We start from the raw sequence: 19870 nt of genomic DNA on the forward strand, positions 1-19870 counted from the left end.
CGAGACGCCTGCTCGAGTCGCGTTCGGCCGCGAAATTTCGAGCGTCTGCCTGATTCTCCCGGAGCCACCTCCACTGTGTCTTGTCTCTATCCCCTTGATACCCGCGAACATGTCGAACCCCGGAGAGCAGGAGGAGGCCGCGAAGCTGTGGAAGGTCAATCGTACGATCCATGAGCTGGTGAAGGACAGGGTGCGTCGGTTGTACCGGCAAGGTGGCTTTAGCTTTGGCTTAGGCTGGGCGTGCAGGGGTTTCAAGTGTCGGACGAGGAAATCCACATGGATTTGGCTACTTTTCGCCAACACTATGCTAGCCAAACTGGCGTGGTTGAGTGAGTACACCGTCGTCTTGGGTCGCGTCATTCTCACAAGCTGTTTGTCAAGCCGGAGTCAATTGAATTTCTTCACGAATCACCGTGACAATGTCCAGCACCAGATATTCGTGTTTTTCACGGATGAAAAGAGCGTCGGTGTCAAGACAATGCGAAAGTGAGTGCTCGGACATCGATGTTACGCGTCTGCATGCTCCTTGACACCGGCCGAATCAGACTGTTGGGCATTCTGGAAGAGAAGAACATTGCCCAAGGTGTAATCGTCTTCCCAGGGAACATGACGCCCTCGGCACGGAAGGTGAGGGTCCTCCATTCTCGGCCGCTGTCGCTATGATAAGCGTGCCGACCCCCCGTCCAGGTCATAGTCGCTATGTCGAGCACATTCAAGCTGGAAGAGTTTTCAGAGTCGGACCTATTGGTCAACATCACTCACCATACCCTAGTCCCGAGGCACGAGGTTCTCACCGCCGAACAAAAGAAGGAACTGCTCGAGACGTAGTGCGTGATATCCCCCCGGTGTTTTGGAGCTCGCTAACCTACCGTTATCTGAAGCCGGTTGAAGGAGACGCAACTGCCCCGTATACAGCTCGCGGATCCTGTTGCACGCTACTACGGGCTGAAGCGAGGCAATGTCGTTAAAATCACAAGGCCCAGCGAGACGAGTGGACGATACGCCAGCTATCGCATCTGCTTCTAGGTCCCTTGCTCCCTATCATTATTTCTCGCCCCACGCCGTCGTTGACCTCCTCCTCCAGCTAGGTAACTCCGCCTTCCAGCATTCTAGACCTCGATTGTCATATGCTATGTAGCCATCTATTCGTTGTCTGTTACCTGCATTGTACATTTCTCCGAAGTTTTTCTCCGCAATCCAGTCCTGTTCCACCGGAACCGGGCCAATGGTGCCAATTCTCAACAGTTCGGGCGGGTGAGTGTTCTCCTGTCACTAGTCCGTTTTATGAGTATTGATGTCGACGATTTGTCTGTCGTTCGCTCAGTGAGGGTCGAACCCGTGTCCTATTGGGAATAGTGCGGTTGGTCACCCTTGTTCTCCACATTACTCGGATCTGGTGCAATAAGGCGGTGGGTGAGTAGCGTCTTCCCAGCCTGCTTTGACATGATGGAGCACCGTTCCATTCGTCGCTCTCGCGCACCTGCCCAATATCAGCCTCGCCCTTCCACGACTTCGGCCGCTGCAGTCTGTTGACAGCCGTGAAACAGACTGCAGCGGCAGGCATTGGGCTGGTGAAGGGACTGAGCAACGGACAGTAGCACGACAGCTGTGTAAAGTCGCTCCGCCGGAGGCTAGAAAAGGCCTTGCTGTCCCTGCTACATGTCAAGTTTATTTTGACAACTTCTGCTCACGGCGCCGTCCGATGTCGCCTCGTTCCCCGAGTTGCTATGTAGAGAAATTGCACTGTGTTAAGAATCCGTCTGGAAGGTTGAGCCTCAGGGGCTGTCCTGCCGTACTGTTTCTTGTCTTTCTGTCGGACCGTGTCTGTTTCTATGTTGCAATCCCGGACCCGTGTGGCTATCCCCTGCATTTTCGCGGGAGCCAGCGGGTGATCGACTTCGCGTTATTCGGGGTGTCGCTCGGGCATCCCCAACCGCCGTCCCCGAGCGTAACTGTCAGAGCCCCTACGTCTTGGCTGCGCCGTTGCCGCAATGCTTACTTCGGCTCTCCGTCCCTGCCTTCCAGGTGAGTCTTACGACACGCCTCACTACACACTGGACGGCTTGCTGACCTTGCCTCGCCGCCCGAAGTCATAAGCACGGCGGCGCCGGCGGCGGACATCAGCCCGTTAACCACCACTTTGACTCCCGCCGAAATTTCTGTTTCGGTGCATCCCGAGGTGTCCGAGGTGTATCAAGAACCTACGTTCTCAAACCGATCCGCTCCTCCCGGGCTCAATGTGGCACAACGCTCGGGAAGGGGCGGTCGATGCGAAGGAGTCCTTGATGAGCTGGCCATGCGGGTCTTCCTATGGCGTAACAAGGTGCGTCAACGGGATGTAGGAAACATGAGATGTTCCCTAGTAAGCATCCCATCTTATATGCGGTTCTGGTGCTGAATCCGCCTTTGTTCCAGGTTCGTACTAAGGGATTTCTTTTCGAACGTCCCGACTCCTGGGCTTCCTGAGAATGGAATAACCAGACTTGTACATACAGCCTCGTATGGTACGTCTTCGTACCCCATTGCCAAATATGTGGTCGATCGTGTCTCGAGAACCTGGGGAGGAATCGAGGATCCTCGTCGACTTCCCCGACGCGGGCGTCTCGGTCGTCTGGTATGACATCGTCCAATCCCACGCAGCGCCGCCATCTTTCAGCTCGTCTTATGCGTGGCGTCGTTGGTACACCCTCGGCTGACGAAGACTCGATGCAATTCCAGGGTTTTCTTACATTGGGGGCACCCACCCTGTTTCCACCAGTGAAACATTGCCAAACGCGAGGCGAAGACGCGTACCAATTTGATTCTTCCGCGGCTCGAAGTCGGCTGAACCGCATATCGACGCCATCCAGCGCCTTGTGTTGTCTCCCGGCTTTCGGGTTCGCGCAAGCCGACGGCACAATCTCCGACCTGCTGCGCACGTACTCGCACCCGCACAAACAGCAGAGGACAACGGCAAAGGTCCGAGGCGATAGCAAGTTCCCGCAGCGTGTCACGTTGAGACCGCTCGCCTGCCCGCACCGAGGCTCACCGTGTCCCGACAGAACCCGGCGGATTCCGGACGAGGCGGAACCGTCGATGCGTCGAACCAGATCCCACGTGGGGCGCGCTGAGCGGGATGCACGCCCGCCCTCGCGCCGACGCCGTCCCTGCCAGCGAACTGCACGCGAGTGCCCCCTGAGTCGGCGATTGCGACCGTAGCTCTGGAGTATCGCCCGGCGATCGACCTGTCCTGGTCTGCCATTCCACCAGGCGTGTCCTGCCGCGGGCCTCCAAACAGACGTCCCGTAAGTCCGAAAATTTCCTCCGACAGCCATGGCGCGCCCGTTGCTGACTTGCGCCCGCAGTCACGGTCGCGTCTACGAGTGCGTCTCCACGCGCCCACCTTGCGAGAGACCACGAAGAACCATATCACCGACGGTATCGGTGCGCGCCAAGCATAAACATGGGCAGGCCTGTGCACCTGATGCGCCGCGCACTGCCTGTCCGCCCTCGGAGAGTGCGTACAACGCGGGCTTCCGTGCGCGTGTGGGTGACCCGCAGGAGTTGATTCGCGCTTTTGATCCGGTACGCTCGTAAAGAGATCTGATCTTTACACACGGGGCCTAAATGACAGAATTCTGTAGGTCCTGTGGCAACTGAGGGCCGATTCTGCGCCAGCCCATCGTCCATGCCGCCGATCGAGCGGTGTGCCGCATCCTCGGCAACATGTCACCACTCTTGTTTTGGTCGGTCCCTGCTCATGCGCGCAGCTAGATGGGCTGTCTGGTTCGATGTTTGACAGGCGAGGCTCCAGTCGTATCGTATAAAAGAACCCCGGCCAGGTGCCCAGAGTCTCATCGCAAAGGATACATTCGCCTTCGCAGCAAGCCCACCACCGCCTTCAGCACTCAGCACACCTGAACGCTCGACCTTACCCCAACAACACCAGACCAATCCCCTCGTACAGCTTCCCAGCCCAGCCCAACAACCTCCGCACAATGGCCCCTACCCAGTTCACCCTCCCCAACCTCTACGCCATGTGCCCTCTCGAGGGTTCGACGAGCGAACACTACGAGAAGGCCGCGGCCGAGTCCCGCGCGTGGGTCAACAACTACCACCTCTTCAAGGGCGCGAAGCTTGCGTTCTTCCTCCAAGGCAACAACGAGCTCCTCGTTTCACACACGTACCCGTACGCGCCGTTTGCGCAGTTCCGCACCTGCTGCGACTTCGTCAACCTCCTCTTCGTCGTCGACGAGGTTTCCGACGAACAGGACGGCATCGGTGCCCGCGCCACTGGCGAGGTGTACCTCAACGCCATGCGTCACCCTGACTGGAATGACGGCTCCGTCCTGGCCAAGATGACACTCGAGTACGTTCTGTGCCTGGCTTCTTCCTGTCACAAATAATGATCTTCTCGCCGCGCCTACGCGTCATACGTTTCTGCACCCTAGGTTCAAGCAACGCCTGCTAGAGCACGCCGGCCCGAACTCCTACCGCCGTTTCCTTGTCCACTGCGCTGATTACATCAACGCCGTCGCCCGCGAAGCAGAGCTGCGCGAAGCTGGCGAGGTGCTCAGTCTCGCCGACTTCGAGCCTCTCCGCCGCGAGAACAGCGCAATCCGCCTGTGCTTCGGCCTCTTCGAGACGTGCCTCGGGATCGACCTCCCCGACTCCGTCTTCCAGGACCGTCAATTCATGACGCTCTACTGGGCTGCCGCCGACATGGTCTGCTGGGCTAACGTGAGTCCTTCCCTTCGACCCGTCTCCCTCGGTGCTCTGCACCGCATGCTGTTCAATCGCCCCTGGCTGCCGCTCAGGCCTAGCCCCACAGCGGGCTCGGAGCCGGCTCTAGCACCCACCCGTCAGTGATAGATTGCTCACCCGCCCCCCTCCACCGACAGGACGTGTACTCGTACAACATGGAGCAGGCCCGCGGGCTCGCGGGGAACAACATCGTGACCGTGCTCATGCGCGAGCACGCCATCGACCTGCAGGCCGCCTCGGACCGCATCGGCGCGCACTTCGGCGCGCTCATGGACACCTTCGTGCGCACGCGCGCCGCGCTCCGCTCGTTCGGCAGCCCCGCGCTCGACGCCGCCGTCGCGCGCTACGTCGAGGCCATGGGCCACTGGATCATCGGCAACCTCGACTGGTCGTTCATCTCCGCGCGCTACTTCGGCGCGGAGCTCCCGACGGTCCGCGCGACCGGCGTCGTCACGCTCAGCCCGCGCGTGCGGCTCGATGAGGACTCGGACGTCAGCGACGACGCGGAGGAGGAGCAGGAGGACGCCAGCGCCGTCGCGCGGGAGCAGATCAGGGCGTAAGCAGCCCCATCGGGTTAGTCCTCCGCACGCTTGGTTTTTGCTCGCTGCGCCCGCTGCCAGATGGGCTTGCGGGTGCGCGGGGCGAAGGCGGAGAGAATCTGGGCGCTGACCGTAACTTGGGTTCGTGCAGATGCGGGCCTTGAGGATGGCACGGTGGCGCGAGGTTCTCACGCGCTCCTCGTTGCCCATACCACCATCCGTGATCACGCCACCTACCACCATCCCTCATCACGCCGCCGCGCACGGATCGTTTTAGATCCGAGATCCGGTGGTTGTGTGAGCCGCTGTGGGCTCGCGCCAGTCTGTTTGGTCGTATGCTCTGGGCGCGAGCTTTTTCTTGGATCCAGTCCTGTTTCTTGGACCGCACCTCGTGGAGATGTATCTGTAGCGTGTATTTGTTTGAGATCGAGGGTCTACCAGACTCGCTGACCCGTTCTGACCTACGCCTTCTTGTATTCATTAGCGCCTCGCGATGTGCTCCGTTGGCTTATTTCACACTGCTGATGTATTCTGATGTATTACATCCTATCCTAGAGTACGTCGAGACTTAATATAAAGGATTCCGTCACTCCATGAACGTCCGTTGGTCGGCATGCAGTGCCATCTTTCCGCCCAAGTCTCGGCATGCTTACCATCTGGTGGTTGCATGTCCCAAGGTTCTGTGGTCCTTCAGACATTCATGTCCGACTTCATCATTATTGTGGTGACATGTGAAGGGGTCTTTCATCGGTCTACGCACCGAATAAGTCTAGTCCTCTGGAAGTTGTGTGAAAAGCAAGACAATAGCGTTTGTACTATTGAGTGGTCGAAAAATCAGCGGCTGACCCGCATCCTACTGTGCATCGGAAAGCCTCCGGTAAGTTCTACCGTCGCCCAAAGCGTCCCAGTGCCTCAACCAAACATATGTCGTGATAGGGTATAGAGTAAGGGCGCCCCATTCCCCAGCATACTGGGAGCACAAGGTGTCATCGCATTCCGGTAAGCACACCCTTCATTCTGTCGTCTACCATGCCAAGACCCGTCTCTTATCATCCTGCAAATGCCACCACATGCAACATTGCAAGAGCCTATATGACGACGCAGATGTCAGCTGAACTTCTCCTAGATACCGGGGAAACCCGCGAGTCCATACCGCGATGCTCCACAGCGGACGAGGGTCCATCCAGGCGTCCAGAGGTCACCTCAGGGACACAACTTCCCTGCTGCGCCCTCCCCGTCGGGGCTCCGGGAAGATTACCCCTGCTCCGTGCTAAATCTTTGTCGCCACTACAAGCCTTCTAGGCCAGGGCCGCATGCCTGCACACGTCTAACAACCTCAAAGTTCAGAGGTATCGTCAGACTGCTTGAGTGCGACACTCCAGAAATACCACGCGCACCTGCTGAAAGCAGCGTCTTGTGCGCACTAAAGGCGTCCATGACAGACCCACGTCGAAGCCCCGACTCCGCGAGGCCCGCCTCCGCGGGACAGTCGCCATTTGCTGTGCCGACGTAACTATGTAAGGTGCGCGTCGGATCTGGAGGGGAGGGGCACACCTTATGTGACTGCGCGCCGCGGACGAGATCCCCATTTGCGCGTGGGGGCGAGAGCGGCGATCTCGCTGGCGAACCTCGGCCCAGTGGGCCTGGCGGCGGCGGCCGAGCGTCGCTGACGCGATCGACTGTCGACGGACCTACCACGGCGAAGGGCGGCGGCGGCGGCGGTTTACCCGCGCTGCAGACCGAACTTTCGAGAGCGCCTCGCCCGCTCTCGGTGCGCTTTAGCCAGCGGTAATCTAGGGAAGAGAAAACAGACGTTAGGGCAGGCGAACGGCGTGGGTGAACGGCGCACTCGAACGAGAGGTGCACGTCGTCATCCCGCTGTGAAGGGCAGGCTGACCGGTGGGGCGTGCCCGCGTGCCCGTCAAGGGGCGTGATGATTTGTTGAATGGCCAACAGACCATCCGCGACACATGTTTTGACGAAAGATAGACGGGGTTTTAACTGAATCAGGAGCACAGAATTTTCGGGGCTGGACGGCATGAGTTGAGTAACCGTCACAGGCCATGTGCAAGCGCCTGCATAGCCGGTGAGGTGAAAACTGTAAAGAGTGAAGTCGGTGAATTGACCACTGCGCAGTGACTCACAGCGAGTCACGATGTGAACGGCTTCCACAGGAGCCGAGGTAGTACGCCGCTTCTGTAGGAAGAAGAATGGTGGAGCTGGAAGAAAGTCGAAAGATTGCACCAGGTCTAAAGATGGCCGCGTCAGCGATCCAGTGGATGGCATGTAAGCAGAATTCCAAGAGCCAGGCAAGGTAATAAGCGAGGATCCAAAAAAGAGTCAGGCACCTACTTTGTAGCAGAATATAATCAGGTGAATAGGTCAGAGATTGGAGTAATCTTGAGAACGAGTCAGTCGTTGCCTCATAATAAGAGTGATCTGGCAAACATCAGGATGATCTCCATTGAGCCGTCGAGTTCGGCGTGAAGAAAAAGTCGCATTTTGCAACGATGTTTAATATCGTTAGAGTAGAAAGCTCCACATCTCTGTTCCGGTCAAGTGGAAGCTGGGTGGAAGAGACGTGAGAGGTAGAATCACCGTTTCTGGAGAGACCGCCCATATCCAGCATAGGTACTTGGGACTGAATTGGCAAAAATTGCTATGCATTCCTCGACTGCCGATGGACGCGGTTGTGGGTGGCGGGAGGACTGGCATGTAGCCGCAGAAGCTCTAGCGTGGGGGCTTCTTCGACCGGGGAGCGGATATGCCGGATGCTAAGGGTGCCGCTAGAATTCACATACAAGTCAGCGATGCCCCAGGCGATGTAGATGCGCCCTTTCGAGGGGTACATTAAGTGCGGAGGTCGAGTGAGTCGGTGGATAGTCGACAGAGGCAGCATGCGGACGTGACGGATCGCACTGAGATCCCAGATCCGGACAGATCCGGAAAGGCACCGGAGAGGGTCGGACCTGCCGTTTTCGCTCGTGGGGCGCACCGCTTTGCTGGCTCGCGCTCCCCGCCGCTTGTCCTCGACTCCTCGCCGCTTGGTTTCAGCCACACGCTGAATCTTCCCGGGGCATGCTTATCGCGTTCACGTTCACGTTCTCTTGCATGGCTGCGCTGCTCGTCGGGAAGAAGCAACTCTACCATGCCACAAGGTCGTAATATCAGATGGCGCCCACCGTTTCTTCCACCCGCCCGTTTCACATGCGCCCACGCTGCGTGTGGCAAAGCTCGGTATTATGGTATGATTATGATGGGAGTGGTCCGGAGGAGAAATTGCCGGGGCTTGCAGTCAGCTGCTTGCGTTAGTCGTGCACCCAGCAATCTCTGGACAGCCACATGTCAAGATCCCCGTGCCGGTCATTGCCTACTTCGTATGTTTCGCCTCATATGTCGTCCCAACAATGAATTTGACAAAGATCTCGCAGATCCAAACGTCTTTCCCATTCGTTCCTGCCCGCTCTATTGTCATTTGTATACGGAACCATCGTCCAGCACTCCCGCCTTCCAGTCATCGAGATGCTGGACTGCGCACTTCTCGGTTCTCTGGGTGGGTTCCTTTCCTAAATATGTCATGATCCACTGTTTTAATCTTCTCGTTTATAGACGTCCTCTTCCCAGGTACCTTTGCTAATTAAATGGAGTCTAGCCTTCGCCCCTCGATGCCGTTTGTCTCATTTGCGACACAGTCCCACCGCATGGGGTGATTTCTGTCGCCGGAGCCTGGGATACACAACATACTCAACGTCGCCCATGGCACTCAGCACCATCCGGCGCGCCCGCCAGCAGCGCCCGCCGTGTCATACCGTCATACGTCGTCGCAAACGCCATTCCCGACGATGTCGGGCCTCTGACCTCACCCACGTGCAGCCCCGAGCCCTACGGGACTTGCGCTTGAACGCCCGCAGCTTGCGCCTGCGTTGTCCTCTCATATTTCGTTTCGCGCACACTCAAGTAGCTTTTTCGGGTGCGTTCTCATACACAGCGCCTTCAGAAGGCCAATGCGGGCTGACGACATCCACCCGCTCCCCGGTTCTAGCGGCTCGAAATGCGGCACCGAAGCTCACGGCGGTCCGCCCATGCGCGCCAGTCTCAATGGGCGTCTTTCCACGGCGGTCCGGCACGAACCAGTGCTCGCACCGGGAAATACGCCCTGTCCCGGCGGACGGTCGCCCCGCCGAGCACTCCCGGGCTCGGACATAACGAGCATGGCTACAGTGGCCTCCTCGACGAGCGGCTTCCTCTGTCCCGGGGCTCGTCTTGTGTAGATGAAACTCGCGCGCCAACTTTGACGCGGGGCGGCGAATGTTAGGTCGGAACGCCTGACACAGCACAGGGAACCGCTCAATGTTTAGGACACGCCGGCGGAGCCCGGCATATCATGTCTAACATAGAACGAGGACGTCGTTCACATGTGGATTTGTAGGTGGGCCCTCTCTTATAAAACCTATGGCCCGTGACTGACCAAAACACAGAATCCATCCCTCTCTCCTCCTCACCAGTCTCCTCTCTCCTCTCTCTTCCACCCCCGCCAAACCTCGAGCAAACAGTGCACCTACCCCTTTATCCCTCAGCACTAGTTCGAGTCTCCTCCGATCTCGCTATGTCTTTAGCCACCGCCTCCACTTCCAAGTCCGCCGCCCCCAAGTCTTTCGTGCTGCCCGACCTGCACGCCATGACGCCCTTCGTCGGATCCTTCAACCCACACCACGACGCGGTCTCCGTCGAGTCCTCACAGTGGATCAACAGCTACCGGGTTCTCTCCGACCGCAAGCGTGCCTTCTTCCTCCAGGGCGGGTCCGAGTTGCTCTGCTCGCACGCGTACCCGTACGCGTCATACGAGCGCGTCCGGACATGCTGCGACTTCGTCAACCTTCTCTTCACCGTCGACGAGATCTCGGACGACCAGGACCGCAAGGGCGCGTACGAGACCGGCCTCACGTTCTACAACTCGATGCGCGACCTCGAGTACGACGACGGCACGACGCTCTGCAAGATGACCAAGGAGTGAGTACGCTTCGCATTGCCCGTCGTTGTCCGCCTTGTTCTTCTGTCCGCCGCGCGGTCCGATTCCGTCGAGGCGCAGCCCGTGCCGAGGTCGACATCTTGTCGCATCTTCATCTTCTCCCGCGCTGGTCCGATATCCCCGCCCCGTTCCTGATGGCCCGACTGACGCCGACCTGCCCCCTTGTGCAGATTCACCCGCCGGTTGCTCAAACACTGCGGCCCGCGCACGTACCGCCGCTTCATCAAGCACTGCAAGGACTACATCGAGGCCGTCGCGCAGGAGGCCGACCTCCGCCAGCACAACACCGTCCTGCCCTTGGACGAGTACACGACGCTCCGGCGCGAGAACAGCGCGGTGCGGTTCTGCTTCGGGCTCGCCGGCTACGCGCTCGGGGTCGACCTGCCCGACGAGGTCGTCGAGCACCCCGCGTTCCTGGCCATGCACCTCGCCACCGTCGACATGGTCTGCTGGTCGAACGTGAGCCGCCCCGGGTCTCCCACCCCTCCGCCACCCCGCTGACGCCCTCGCCCCCTGCAGGACCTCTACTCGTACAACATGGAGCAGGCGATGGGCCACACCACGAACAACGTCATGACCGTGCTCATGACGCACCAGTCGCTCGACCTCCAGGGCGCGGCCGACGCCGTCGGGAAGCACTACGCCTCGCTCATGGACGTCTGGCAGACCTCGAAGGCCGCGCTGCCCTCGTTCGGGCCCGAGGTCGACGCCGAGGTCGCCCAGTACGCGATGGCGATGGAGAACTGGGTGATCGGGAACCTCAACTGGTCGTTCGAGACCCAGCGGTACTTTGGCCGCGCCCGGCACGAGGTCAAGCGCACGCGCGTCGTCGAGCTCTACCCGCGCCGCGTCCCCGAGCCCGAGTCCGAGTCCGAGTCTGAGGACTCTGACGCGGAGGAGGAGACGCAAACAAACGCGTAGGCGCGGGTGCGGTCGTGCGCCACACGTCGGGTCCCGAGGACTGAGGTTAGCGGCTGACAGGGGGCTTGCACGCTCCCCCGCACCGCCTCTCCCTGCCCTGGCCCGTATTTATCAGCCGCGCTGCGGCTCCGGTGGGCGACGGTGTGGTCCCGCGGCGGTGTGCTGTTGTTCTCCGGACCACTCGCTCTCTCGGAAGCATACAAAACCATTCTTGCCTCTCGCACTCTAATTTACCGCATGTATGACACGATAGTGTTCCAGTCTCGTTCCCCGGTTCCCTCGCTCATCTACCATATGTTACTCTCTACGTTATGAACGCTGTCTGCCTAGATCTTCTACGATCTTGTCATGCATCAAATGTATATATTGGATCCCGCAGTGTCCCAATGTGATGTATTGGCTGGGTTGAACAGCCTTGTCTATCTACTATATTTGTGAATAGTCCGAGGTGGTACAGTTGGATGTATCGCTACAATTGTTCAGCAGGCGCACCGATGGCGTTCAAACGAGCCCTCCCCCGCCGTGCGAGCGCCCGCCCACCCAAGCGCCGCGCTCAGCCCGGCCGGTCTACCAACGCGCGACGTCCGCCTCCGCCTCCCCGAACAGGCTCGTCTTCTTGATCGCGAAGTCGCCCTCGGGCTCCGCCTCCTCGGGAATCGCGCCCGCGTAGTGCTCCGGGAGCTCCCGCCTGAGGTGCCGGAGGATGTGCCGGTTGATGAGCTCGAACTCGAGCAGGAAGCCGTCGTGGCCCTCCGGGCTCGGGATCATCACCAGGCGCGCGCCGGGGATGCCCGCCGCGAGCTCCCGCTGCTCCGCGGGCATGAAGAGCCCGTCGCTCTCGATCCCGATCACGAGCGCGCGCGGGGGCTCCGCGGCCAGCGCGCGCGCGACCGCGTCGTCCTCGCTCTCGCCAGACGGGGAGGAGGGGGAGAGGGGGCGCTCGCGGGAGACGTCGTGCGTGTCGAGCTTGCGGGTGATGTGGATGTAGCAGTTCGCGTCGAACCGGCCCGTGAACTTGTCGCCCTGGTAGCGCAGGTAGGACTGCGCGGAGAAGATCGGCGGCCGCGCCGCGCCCGACGCGGGCGAGGTCGGGCGCTCGCTGGCGGTCGTGGGGGAGGTCGCGGGCGGGCTCGACGTCGTCGCGGGTGCGGTGGCGGAGTGGAGCGCGACGCTCGACCGCGGCGTCGACGGGCGCGAGCCCTGCGAGACCCGGAGGCCGTCGTTGTGCGCAGCGAGGGTGTCGTCCGCCGAGGGGGACTGGCGCGGGCTTTGCGGCGGCGTGGGCATCGCGTCATCGCTCGCCGTCGGGGGCACCGCCGGGCGCTGGGGTTTGCGCCCGAAGCGGCGCTCGAACGAGTCGCGGGAGCGGTAGGTGAGGAGGGCGGCCATGCGCGCGGCGGCGAGACCGGAGGAGGGTTGAACGTCGTAGTAGCCGTCCTGGTACGTCGGGTCGCTGTATATGCTCTGCCGCTGGGCTTCGCCCCAGCTGATGCACCAGGCGGAGTGTCGTGCGGAGGTGGCCATGGGGATGATGTGGCGGACGAAGCCTGGAGGCGTGCAGAGCGGCCACTCGAGGACGGCCATCCCGCCCATGGAGCCGCCGATTACGACCGCCACGGAGTTAATGCCGAGGTGGTCGAGGACAAGCTTGTGTATCCTACGTAGCATGATGAGTCATGGAAAACTCTCTCACTGTAAGGAAATTGACTCACCGAACGTCGTCCCGGATGGTCGTGAGAGGGAACTCTGGACCGTATGGTTTGCCTGTATCAGGGTTGACGGTAACAGGCGAGGCCGATCCGTATGGTGATCCAAGGACGTTGGCGCAGAAAATGAAGTATCGGGTTGAATCGAAGACTTTCCCGCGGCCCATGAGAGGGCCCCACCTGGAAATCAAAGTGAGCAACGGTGATCGACGACAGCACTACTATGGAAGACAAACCAGTCCTCTACGTCTGAGCTGCCAGTAAAGGCATGACAGATAATCATGACATTGTCCTTGTTGTCATTGAGGGCTCCCCACGTCTTGTAGGCGACGGGGGCATCCTTGAGAACGTATCCAGATTCTAGAGTAAAAGAAGGAACGGTAAAAATGCTCTGATCAATCAGCTGGGCGAACGGAGACATGGGGGGGCAGATGTGGGTGGAAGAAGGAGGATCAGTCCGCCGCTCTACCCGCGAGCCGCTTTTATTTTGGGCAGCGCGAGGTGCTCGAGCAAGTTGTGTGAAGGGAAACTGTGAATTGAACGAAGACTGCCGGCCCGGAGGGAGTCACCAAACGCCGGCCGTATCCGGGCCACGCGTCCCACGCTCCCCGCTGCTGGCCACAAGGCTGCTCGCCGGCGCCAGCAACGCCGCGGGCTGCGCGAGTGGCAGCACTGGTGTCCAGCTTCCACCCCGCACACTCCTCGAATCGCACTGCTTCATCTTACAACCTTCCTGGCGATGGAAACGCTGTCCGCCTTGCTTGCTGAACTAGAATCTACGACGGGACTTGGCCCGTACCAACTCCTCCTCGGCTCGCTCACAAGCCTCTACATCGCCCTCCGCCTCCTCCGCCCACGCCGCCCGCGCTTGAAAAGGCTGCCCCCCGCTCGGGAGCGCGTGCTCATTCTCGGCGCGTCGAGCGGCATCGGGCGCGCGATCGCGCACGAGTACGCCGCGCGCGGGGCCCGCGTGTGCGTCGTCGGCCGCCGCGAGCGGCAGCTGGGCGGGGTCGTGGAGGAGTGCACCGCGCTCTTCCGCGGGGGCGCCACGGGCGAGGCGTGGTCGTTCCGCGGGGACTTTGGGGACGCGGAGGACATGGTCGAGCTGCGAGACCAGCTGGAGAAGCGTGCGTCCCGCTGCGCCTCGTCGTCTGCGTCCGTACGCTCGCTCAACGGTACCGGTGCTGTCGTCAGGGTGGGGCGGTCTGGACACGCTCGTGGTGTCCGCCGGGGTGTCCGCTCTCCGGCCGTTGCTGGAAGTAGCCGGGCTCGAGAGGAGACACGGCGCGTTCGACCCCCCACAAGTGTCCGTCGAGGGCGTCAAGCACACCGCGCAAGTCGCAACCAAGGCGATGGAAGCCAACTTCCTCGGCCCTCTCGTCTCCGCCGTCACTTTCGTACGTCGACCGCTCCTCCCGTCCCCCCGCGTCTTGTACGTTCCTTACGCTACCACCCCGTCCAGATCCCTCTTCTCTCCCAGACCTCCCCCACGCCCGCGATCTGCCAAATCTCGTCGCTCGCCGCGCTCTGCCCCGCGCCGACGCGTTCGCTCTACTGCGCCACCAAGTCCGCCGCGCTCCTCCTCTACCAGGCGCTCGCGATCGAGCACCCGGACGTCGCGTTCACGAACGTCATCCCGAGCACCGTCGCCGGCGACTTCCGCGCGTCCGCGGTCGACGGCGGCGCCGTGCGCGAGCTCGACCCGAACGTGCACGGCCTCAAGGTCGTCGACGTCGCGCGCCGGGCGGTGCGCGCGATAGACGGGGCGGAGCGGTACGTGCTCATGCCGTACGCGTTCTCGCGCTTCGGGCACTTTGGCTACTGGCCCTTCCCCGCGGCCGTGGAGCGCATGGCGGCGCGGAAGTACAACTTCACCGCGCCATGATGTATGTTACGTGTCCGCTCATGGTTGGGTGTATGCACATACTGAGTACCTCATTGTGATCTGTCTGACATTGTATAACCATTCGATTTATTGGTAGCGAGTCACAGTATCTGTGTTGTCCTACAGCAGAGCCACGGCATACAAACGGAGTGCCGCAAACGACGACGACAAAACAGATGAGTAAGGTCCCAAGACATCCACTCTCTTCCACCCTTCAAACCACCCGCCTCTCGCACCGCGTCTCGTTGTGCACGCCCTCGCAGTTCATATCACAATACGGCATCGCGCACCGCTTGCACTTGTACTTCCCCCAATACCCGCACACCGAGCACAGCAGCCGCGGTGGCTCCTTGGGCGGCGGCGCGGCGGCGCGCAAGTAGGTCGGTACACTGGGCGGCAGCTGTTCGATACCCTGCAGGCCGCGCAGGGCGTCGCGCACGACATCGGGCGGTATTCGCGTCCGCACGCAACGCGCGCGCGAATGCCGCCGTAGGTGCCGGTGAGTGGATGGTCGTGTGAGTGAACGAAGCGAACGTCAGCGCCCTGCGCGGTTCGCCGCCAAAAACCGGCAACACGCACCGACTCCTCGACGAGCACGCCGAGGTTCTTCTTGTACAGCACCGCCGTCCGGACGTTCATCGACGTCTTCCGCCCCGCCTTCGCCTTCGCGAGCCCAGGCCGCTCCCACTGCCGCTTGTCCGAGATCGTCGCGCGGCGGGCGCGGCCCTTGGCGGTGCGCCCGCCGTGGACGCCCACGCCGGGCTCCTCGTCGTCCTCGTCGCCCTCCGCGCCTGGCACCCCGGTCGGCTCGGCGTAGTTCGAGCGCTGCGGGGAGACGGCGGGGCGGCAGAGGTCGTGCGGCGAGGCACGGGGCGGTCAGTTGAGAGGCCGAGCGGGGGGCGCCACGCCAGCGCGGGGCCAGGAAAGGGGACAAGGGCGGGCGTTCGCGTCACCGCGCGACGGGCGGTCCGGGGGGGACGTCGACGTGCGGTCGAGGGGGGCGGCAGAGGACGGTCCGTTTGGGCAGGAAAAGAGGCGTGTTCGCCGATCAGCGCGCGTTTGGGTGGGGAGGACGCTGCGAGTGGGCACGGACCTCGAGCTCGTCCAGGTGGCGCTTCGTGCGCTTCGCGATGACGTCCGGGTCGAGCGCGCTCCCCGTCGTGTGGGCCTTCCTAGCAGCTGTGGACGGGAAAGCGCGTGCGGTGAGCGCAGGCCGCCCAGCATCTCCGCGACCCGTCGGACGGCGGCGGGAGACGGTGCGAGATGGACGCACGCTGTCGACGTGGAGGCATGTTTTTCCCGGGACTAAGAAGCCGTTGAGGTGGGTGGTGCTGAGCTCAGGGCCGGAGTCGAAGAGGACGCTGTAGATGGATGTGGAGATTCTGATCTCAGAGCCCCAATCCCGGTCGGAGGCGACACAGCTGAGCGCTGTAGTACCTTTGCGCGGACAACCTCTCGGCCGGAGTCTACCTGCGCAGCGCCAAAGAAGGATCAGGGTGAGCCACAGGCGCACAGCAACCCTTCGAGGGAATAGACACTGACAGTAGAATTAGTGCGCGTTACCGTGCTCGTGGTTCGCGTCCAAGAGGCGGATGGAATAAACGCCCACCGCGTGCGGCACACCGGCGGCCCGGTCCACCGGTCCCCCACTGAGCGAGTCGGGGCACACACTGCGCATGCATCCATACCCGTTCAGGGAACATGCGTACTGAACGCCTCCCGAACCAGCGCCTGGTGTCCGGCAGAAACGGTCCCCGGCGGCGCCGGACAGCATCAATTGGCACTCAACGCACCCGCGCGTGTGCTTCTGGCGTTGCGCTCGCAATTTCCGAGCGCGTCTGGGCCAGCGGTGTAGCGAGAGCAGGTAAGTTCATTGTCTTCCCTACGTTCCCGTTGCCCGGCCCCATTCGTAAATGCGGACGGATGACGACGATGCGTCCGCAACTGACGCGGCAGCTGTGATGGTGGAGAGATGAAACGCAGCTTAATTCTTGAAACAGCATCAGCGCTCCCTTCAGGTGACATGGCCCTATTCCTGGGCGAGACACATCACCGGGTATTGGCGAGAGTGACCACACGGTCATTGTAGCACAGAGGAGATCCATGACACGAGGCGTACAGATAGTACAACACTCATCAAACATCCATTCGTAATATGCACAAGAAAGGTATAACATAACCATTAAGACATGGTACCGTCAGCAATGAGTTAGTGGGGGCTGTGACACGAGACAGCAATGCGACAGAGCAACGAGACGAGACGCCACGGCTGTCATGAGGGGGTCGTGATACGTGCACGCGGGACGCCGAAACCCAGAGCCAAAGAGAAGAGGTGGTGGGTAGCGGGTCGCAGCGCCTAAACGGCGATCTCCTTCTTTTCGTCGCTGGCGGTGGACAAGGTGTCCGACTCCGTGCGGAGACCCATCTGGGCGGTGTCGTAGCCGTTGGCTTCGAGGTACTCGCGGAACTATGTGGTCGACCTGTCAGCACCGCCGTGTTGACAAGAAACACCCGCCAGACACATACCTCCTGGTCTTCCTTCTCCATACCATCGTGCGAGAGAGGGCTGATGAAGAAGAACGTGATAATGGCGCTGAATATCGCAAGACCAGAGCCAATCCAGAAGGGTCCGGTCTGGCCAGCGTTAGGGTCGTTGGGGTGCCTCTGGGCGAAGTCGTCGATAATGCTCTGCCAGGCTGTACAGGCCGTGAGCTTCGCGTAAACGGATGGATGGTGCACAGCTGCTTACCCCAGGTACCAGCGAATGCACCGATCTTGCCGATCGCGGCGGCGACACCATAGAACTGACCCCGGACAGCGGTGGGGCCAGACTTCGCGGCAAGCATGCCGAGGCAGTTGCCCGGGCCAAGCTCGCCGAAGCTCAGGAAAATACCGTAGACGATGGCAAAGGCAGCGATGTGGTTGACGAGCTGGTTGTAGAGACCACTCATGATGAAACCGATGACAGCTTGGCACAAAAGGCCAGTGATCTGAGTATGATCGTCAGATTTGTGCATAACACGGTTTCGACACACTGACCATGGTGTACTTGGGACCGAGGAAGTCGACGACGAAAGCGCCGATGACAGTTCCAGGAATGTAGAACAAGCTTCGGGGACATGTCAGAGCATGTCCAAACTCGGTGGATATGACGACTCACTTGATCACCACAGACCAGCCAAAGACGACCGAAAGACTGGAGTTGCCACCAGTGATACTACAAGAGAATGAGCATACGCGGCGACTGTCAATAAACGATGACTCACGTGTCGGTGACGGTCGAGCTGTACAGACCGAACTAGCACATAGAATGAGTAAGCCTTCAACAAAAGTTGATTATAGCTCGAATAAAACTCACGGGGTACCTGTAACAGCATGAGGACCACTTCTTGACAGACTTGGAGAGAAAACTCACGTAATGAAGTCGTAGACAAACCAGGTGACGGAGATAGCCGCCAAGCGGACCCCGTAACGCTTGAAAATGAGCATGTAGGGAACCTTCGCGTTCGCCATGGAGTCCTTCTTGTAGCGAGCGGGCTCCTCCATCTTCAGACGCCAGAGAAGGACGGCAATCGCAGGGATGAAACCAAGGCCAAGGGAGATGCGCCATACAGCACGCAGGTGGTTCTCGCCGAAGATCCAGAAGAGAACGAGGGGCACAAATGACGAAACAACGAAACCAAAGTCGATCATCGTGTCTGCGCCAACCGAGTCAGTGTCACACGACCACCCCGAAGGTCCAAATACCCGGACGAAAAGCGGCCACGTACTCGTCGCAAGCGCAAACCAACGGTGCTGAGCATTCTTGTTGATGCCAGGCTCTTCCGACTGCTCCGAGGCGGCGACAGAACCACACGGATATTCCGCGCCCACACCAATGCCAAGGAAGAAGCTGTGTAAGAATGGTGATCATTACAAATTGCAACTCGGAGACATGGCGCATGAAGTGAGAGCGCACCGACAGAATGAGAGCATGGCGAGGAGACCGTGGACGCTGTGTTGAGCGCCACTAGAGGCGGAGGAGAGGAGGGAGAAGAAGGCGACGATGCCCGTTGCAAGCATCTATGTATGCGCACAAGCGAGCTGAGCACATTATATGCGCAGAATATAGGATACACCCACCATACCAAACTTCCTGCCCATCCTGTCCGAGAGGTAGCCGAAGGAGAGCATACCAACGACGGTACCAGCGAAGGCCACACTAGAGATAGTGTTGCTGTAGTTGACGTCGACCTGTTCCTTGCCATAGATACGCTTGAGCACTGTAGGACACATTCAGCGATTTCCAAGCAGATCATGCGAGGTTTACGCACGGGTGTTGACTGGAAAGGTTTATCAAGTTAGCAAATGTGGCTGGGGAGTGCGGACATGGGGAGACGCACCCAAGCCAATGACACCATTGGCGTAACCTGGCACCCACAAGCCCGCAGTCAGGAGACAAGCCTAGCGCACATTTTGCCATTTGGGCTCACCGTCGGAGAAAAGCGCCGTTCCACAGCTGGGGACGAGATTACGATGAGTGCCAAGACGATCGGGAGAAGGATTGGACGACGGGACGTACGCGAAGATGAGAGAGACCTGGGAAAGGCTGGGCTTCTTGACTACCTCGGACATGGTCGTCGTGCGCTACGCTGGCTCTGGGGAGAGGGGGGGAGACGGCGGGGGCGAAGGGCGCGAGCTTGCACGGATGGAAGGGCACGTATATAACTTTCCTCCCCCGCCGTCCAACTTTTGATCGCTGATGGGACCGGCTGTCCGGAGAGCGTTCCTGGTCGGGTTCCCTTATCGGGCCCTACGCACGTTCGTCTGTCTCTCCCGCTGCAGGGACGTCGCGGCAGAGTGCCGGTGCATTGCTGCGCTGCTCCGACTGGGTTCTCTCTCCTCTTCTCCTGCAGAGATAAGCTCAGCTATAATAGCATAACCAGGCCTTCTCCCCGGCACCTTTCCGCACTGTTCTGCACGCTGATACCACTTATCTGATAGTCTCGCGTAGTCTCGCCCAGTAAAATCATGCCATCGCTCGCGTCGCACTCGTCCACCGGGCCAC

General features: G+C 60.4%; 7 protein-coding genes across 7 annotated transcripts; 4 read left to right on the forward strand and 3 right to left on the reverse strand.

Annotated features, from left to right (window-relative positions):
* Positions 1 to 109: 109 nt before the first annotated feature.
* On the forward strand, positions 110 to 1026 carry BXZ73DRAFT_38260 (RPB5 subunit of DNA-directed RNA polymerase; the record flags this gene model as incomplete). The annotated part of the gene is made up of 6 exons (XM_048018152.1): positions 110 to 190; positions 247 to 329; positions 382 to 486; positions 546 to 627; positions 688 to 827; positions 882 to 1026. 6 exons carry the CDS (start codon positions 110 to 112, stop codon positions 1024 to 1026), a joined length of 636 nt encoding a protein of 211 aa, XP_047883283.1.
* Positions 1027 to 3977: 2951 nt separating this feature from the next.
* On the forward strand, positions 3978 to 5303 carry BXZ73DRAFT_86806 (terpenoid synthase; the record flags this gene model as incomplete). Its single annotated transcript, XM_048024320.1, has 3 exons — positions 3978 to 4348; positions 4431 to 4719; positions 4881 to 5303. 3 exons carry the CDS (start codon positions 3978 to 3980, stop codon positions 5301 to 5303), a joined length of 1083 nt encoding a protein of 360 aa, XP_047883284.1.
* Positions 5304 to 9888: 4585 nt separating this feature from the next.
* On the forward strand, positions 9889 to 11232 carry BXZ73DRAFT_73455 (terpenoid synthase; the record flags this gene model as incomplete). Its single annotated transcript, XM_048021898.1, has 3 exons — positions 9889 to 10292; positions 10482 to 10770; positions 10831 to 11232. 3 exons carry the CDS (start codon positions 9889 to 9891, stop codon positions 11230 to 11232), a joined length of 1095 nt encoding a protein of 364 aa, XP_047883285.1.
* A 567-nt stretch (positions 11233 to 11799) lies between these two features.
* On the reverse strand, positions 11800 to 13359 carry BXZ73DRAFT_86808 (homoserine O-acetyltransferase; the record flags this gene model as incomplete). The annotated part of the gene is made up of 3 exons (XM_048024321.1): positions 11800 to 12889; positions 12945 to 13118; positions 13175 to 13359. The coding sequence occupies 3 exons, from the start codon at positions 13357 to 13359 to the stop codon at positions 11800 to 11802; spliced, it is 1449 nt and encodes a 482-aa protein (XP_047883286.1).
* Positions 13360 to 13677: 318 nt separating this feature from the next.
* On the forward strand, positions 13678 to 14823 carry BXZ73DRAFT_86809 (NAD-P-binding protein; the record flags this gene model as incomplete). Its single annotated transcript, XM_048024322.1, has 3 exons — positions 13678 to 14065; positions 14133 to 14335; positions 14401 to 14823. 3 exons carry the CDS (start codon positions 13678 to 13680, stop codon positions 14821 to 14823), a joined length of 1014 nt encoding a protein of 337 aa, XP_047883287.1.
* A 214-nt stretch (positions 14824 to 15037) lies between these two features.
* On the reverse strand, positions 15038 to 16115 carry BXZ73DRAFT_96285 (uncharacterized protein; the record flags this gene model as incomplete). The annotated part of the gene is made up of 4 exons (XM_048027029.1): positions 15038 to 15235; positions 15403 to 15648; positions 15917 to 16002; positions 16097 to 16115. The coding sequence occupies 4 exons, from the start codon at positions 16113 to 16115 to the stop codon at positions 15038 to 15040; spliced, it is 549 nt and encodes a 182-aa protein (XP_047883288.1).
* Positions 16116 to 17179: 1064 nt separating this feature from the next.
* BXZ73DRAFT_96286 (metabolite transporter) lies at positions 17180 to 19437 on the reverse strand (the record flags this gene model as incomplete). Its single annotated transcript, XM_048027030.1, has 15 exons — positions 17180 to 17290; positions 17350 to 17519; positions 17573 to 17813; positions 17863 to 17932; positions 17984 to 18040; positions 18090 to 18121; positions 18182 to 18188; positions 18239 to 18521; positions 18594 to 18715; positions 18782 to 18885; positions 18946 to 19085; positions 19137 to 19145; positions 19206 to 19232; positions 19296 to 19321; positions 19385 to 19437. 15 exons carry the CDS (start codon positions 19435 to 19437, stop codon positions 17180 to 17182), a joined length of 1452 nt encoding a protein of 483 aa, XP_047883289.1.
* Between the last annotated feature and the right edge of the window lie 433 nt (positions 19438 to 19870).

Source organism: Epithele typhae (assembly GCF_022376455.1).
Source record: "Epithele typhae strain CBS 203.58 chromosome Unknown BXZ73scaffold_2, whole genome shotgun sequence".
In the NCBI taxonomy this organism is placed as follows: domain Eukaryota; kingdom Fungi; phylum Basidiomycota; class Agaricomycetes; order Polyporales; family Epitheliaceae; genus Epithele; species Epithele typhae.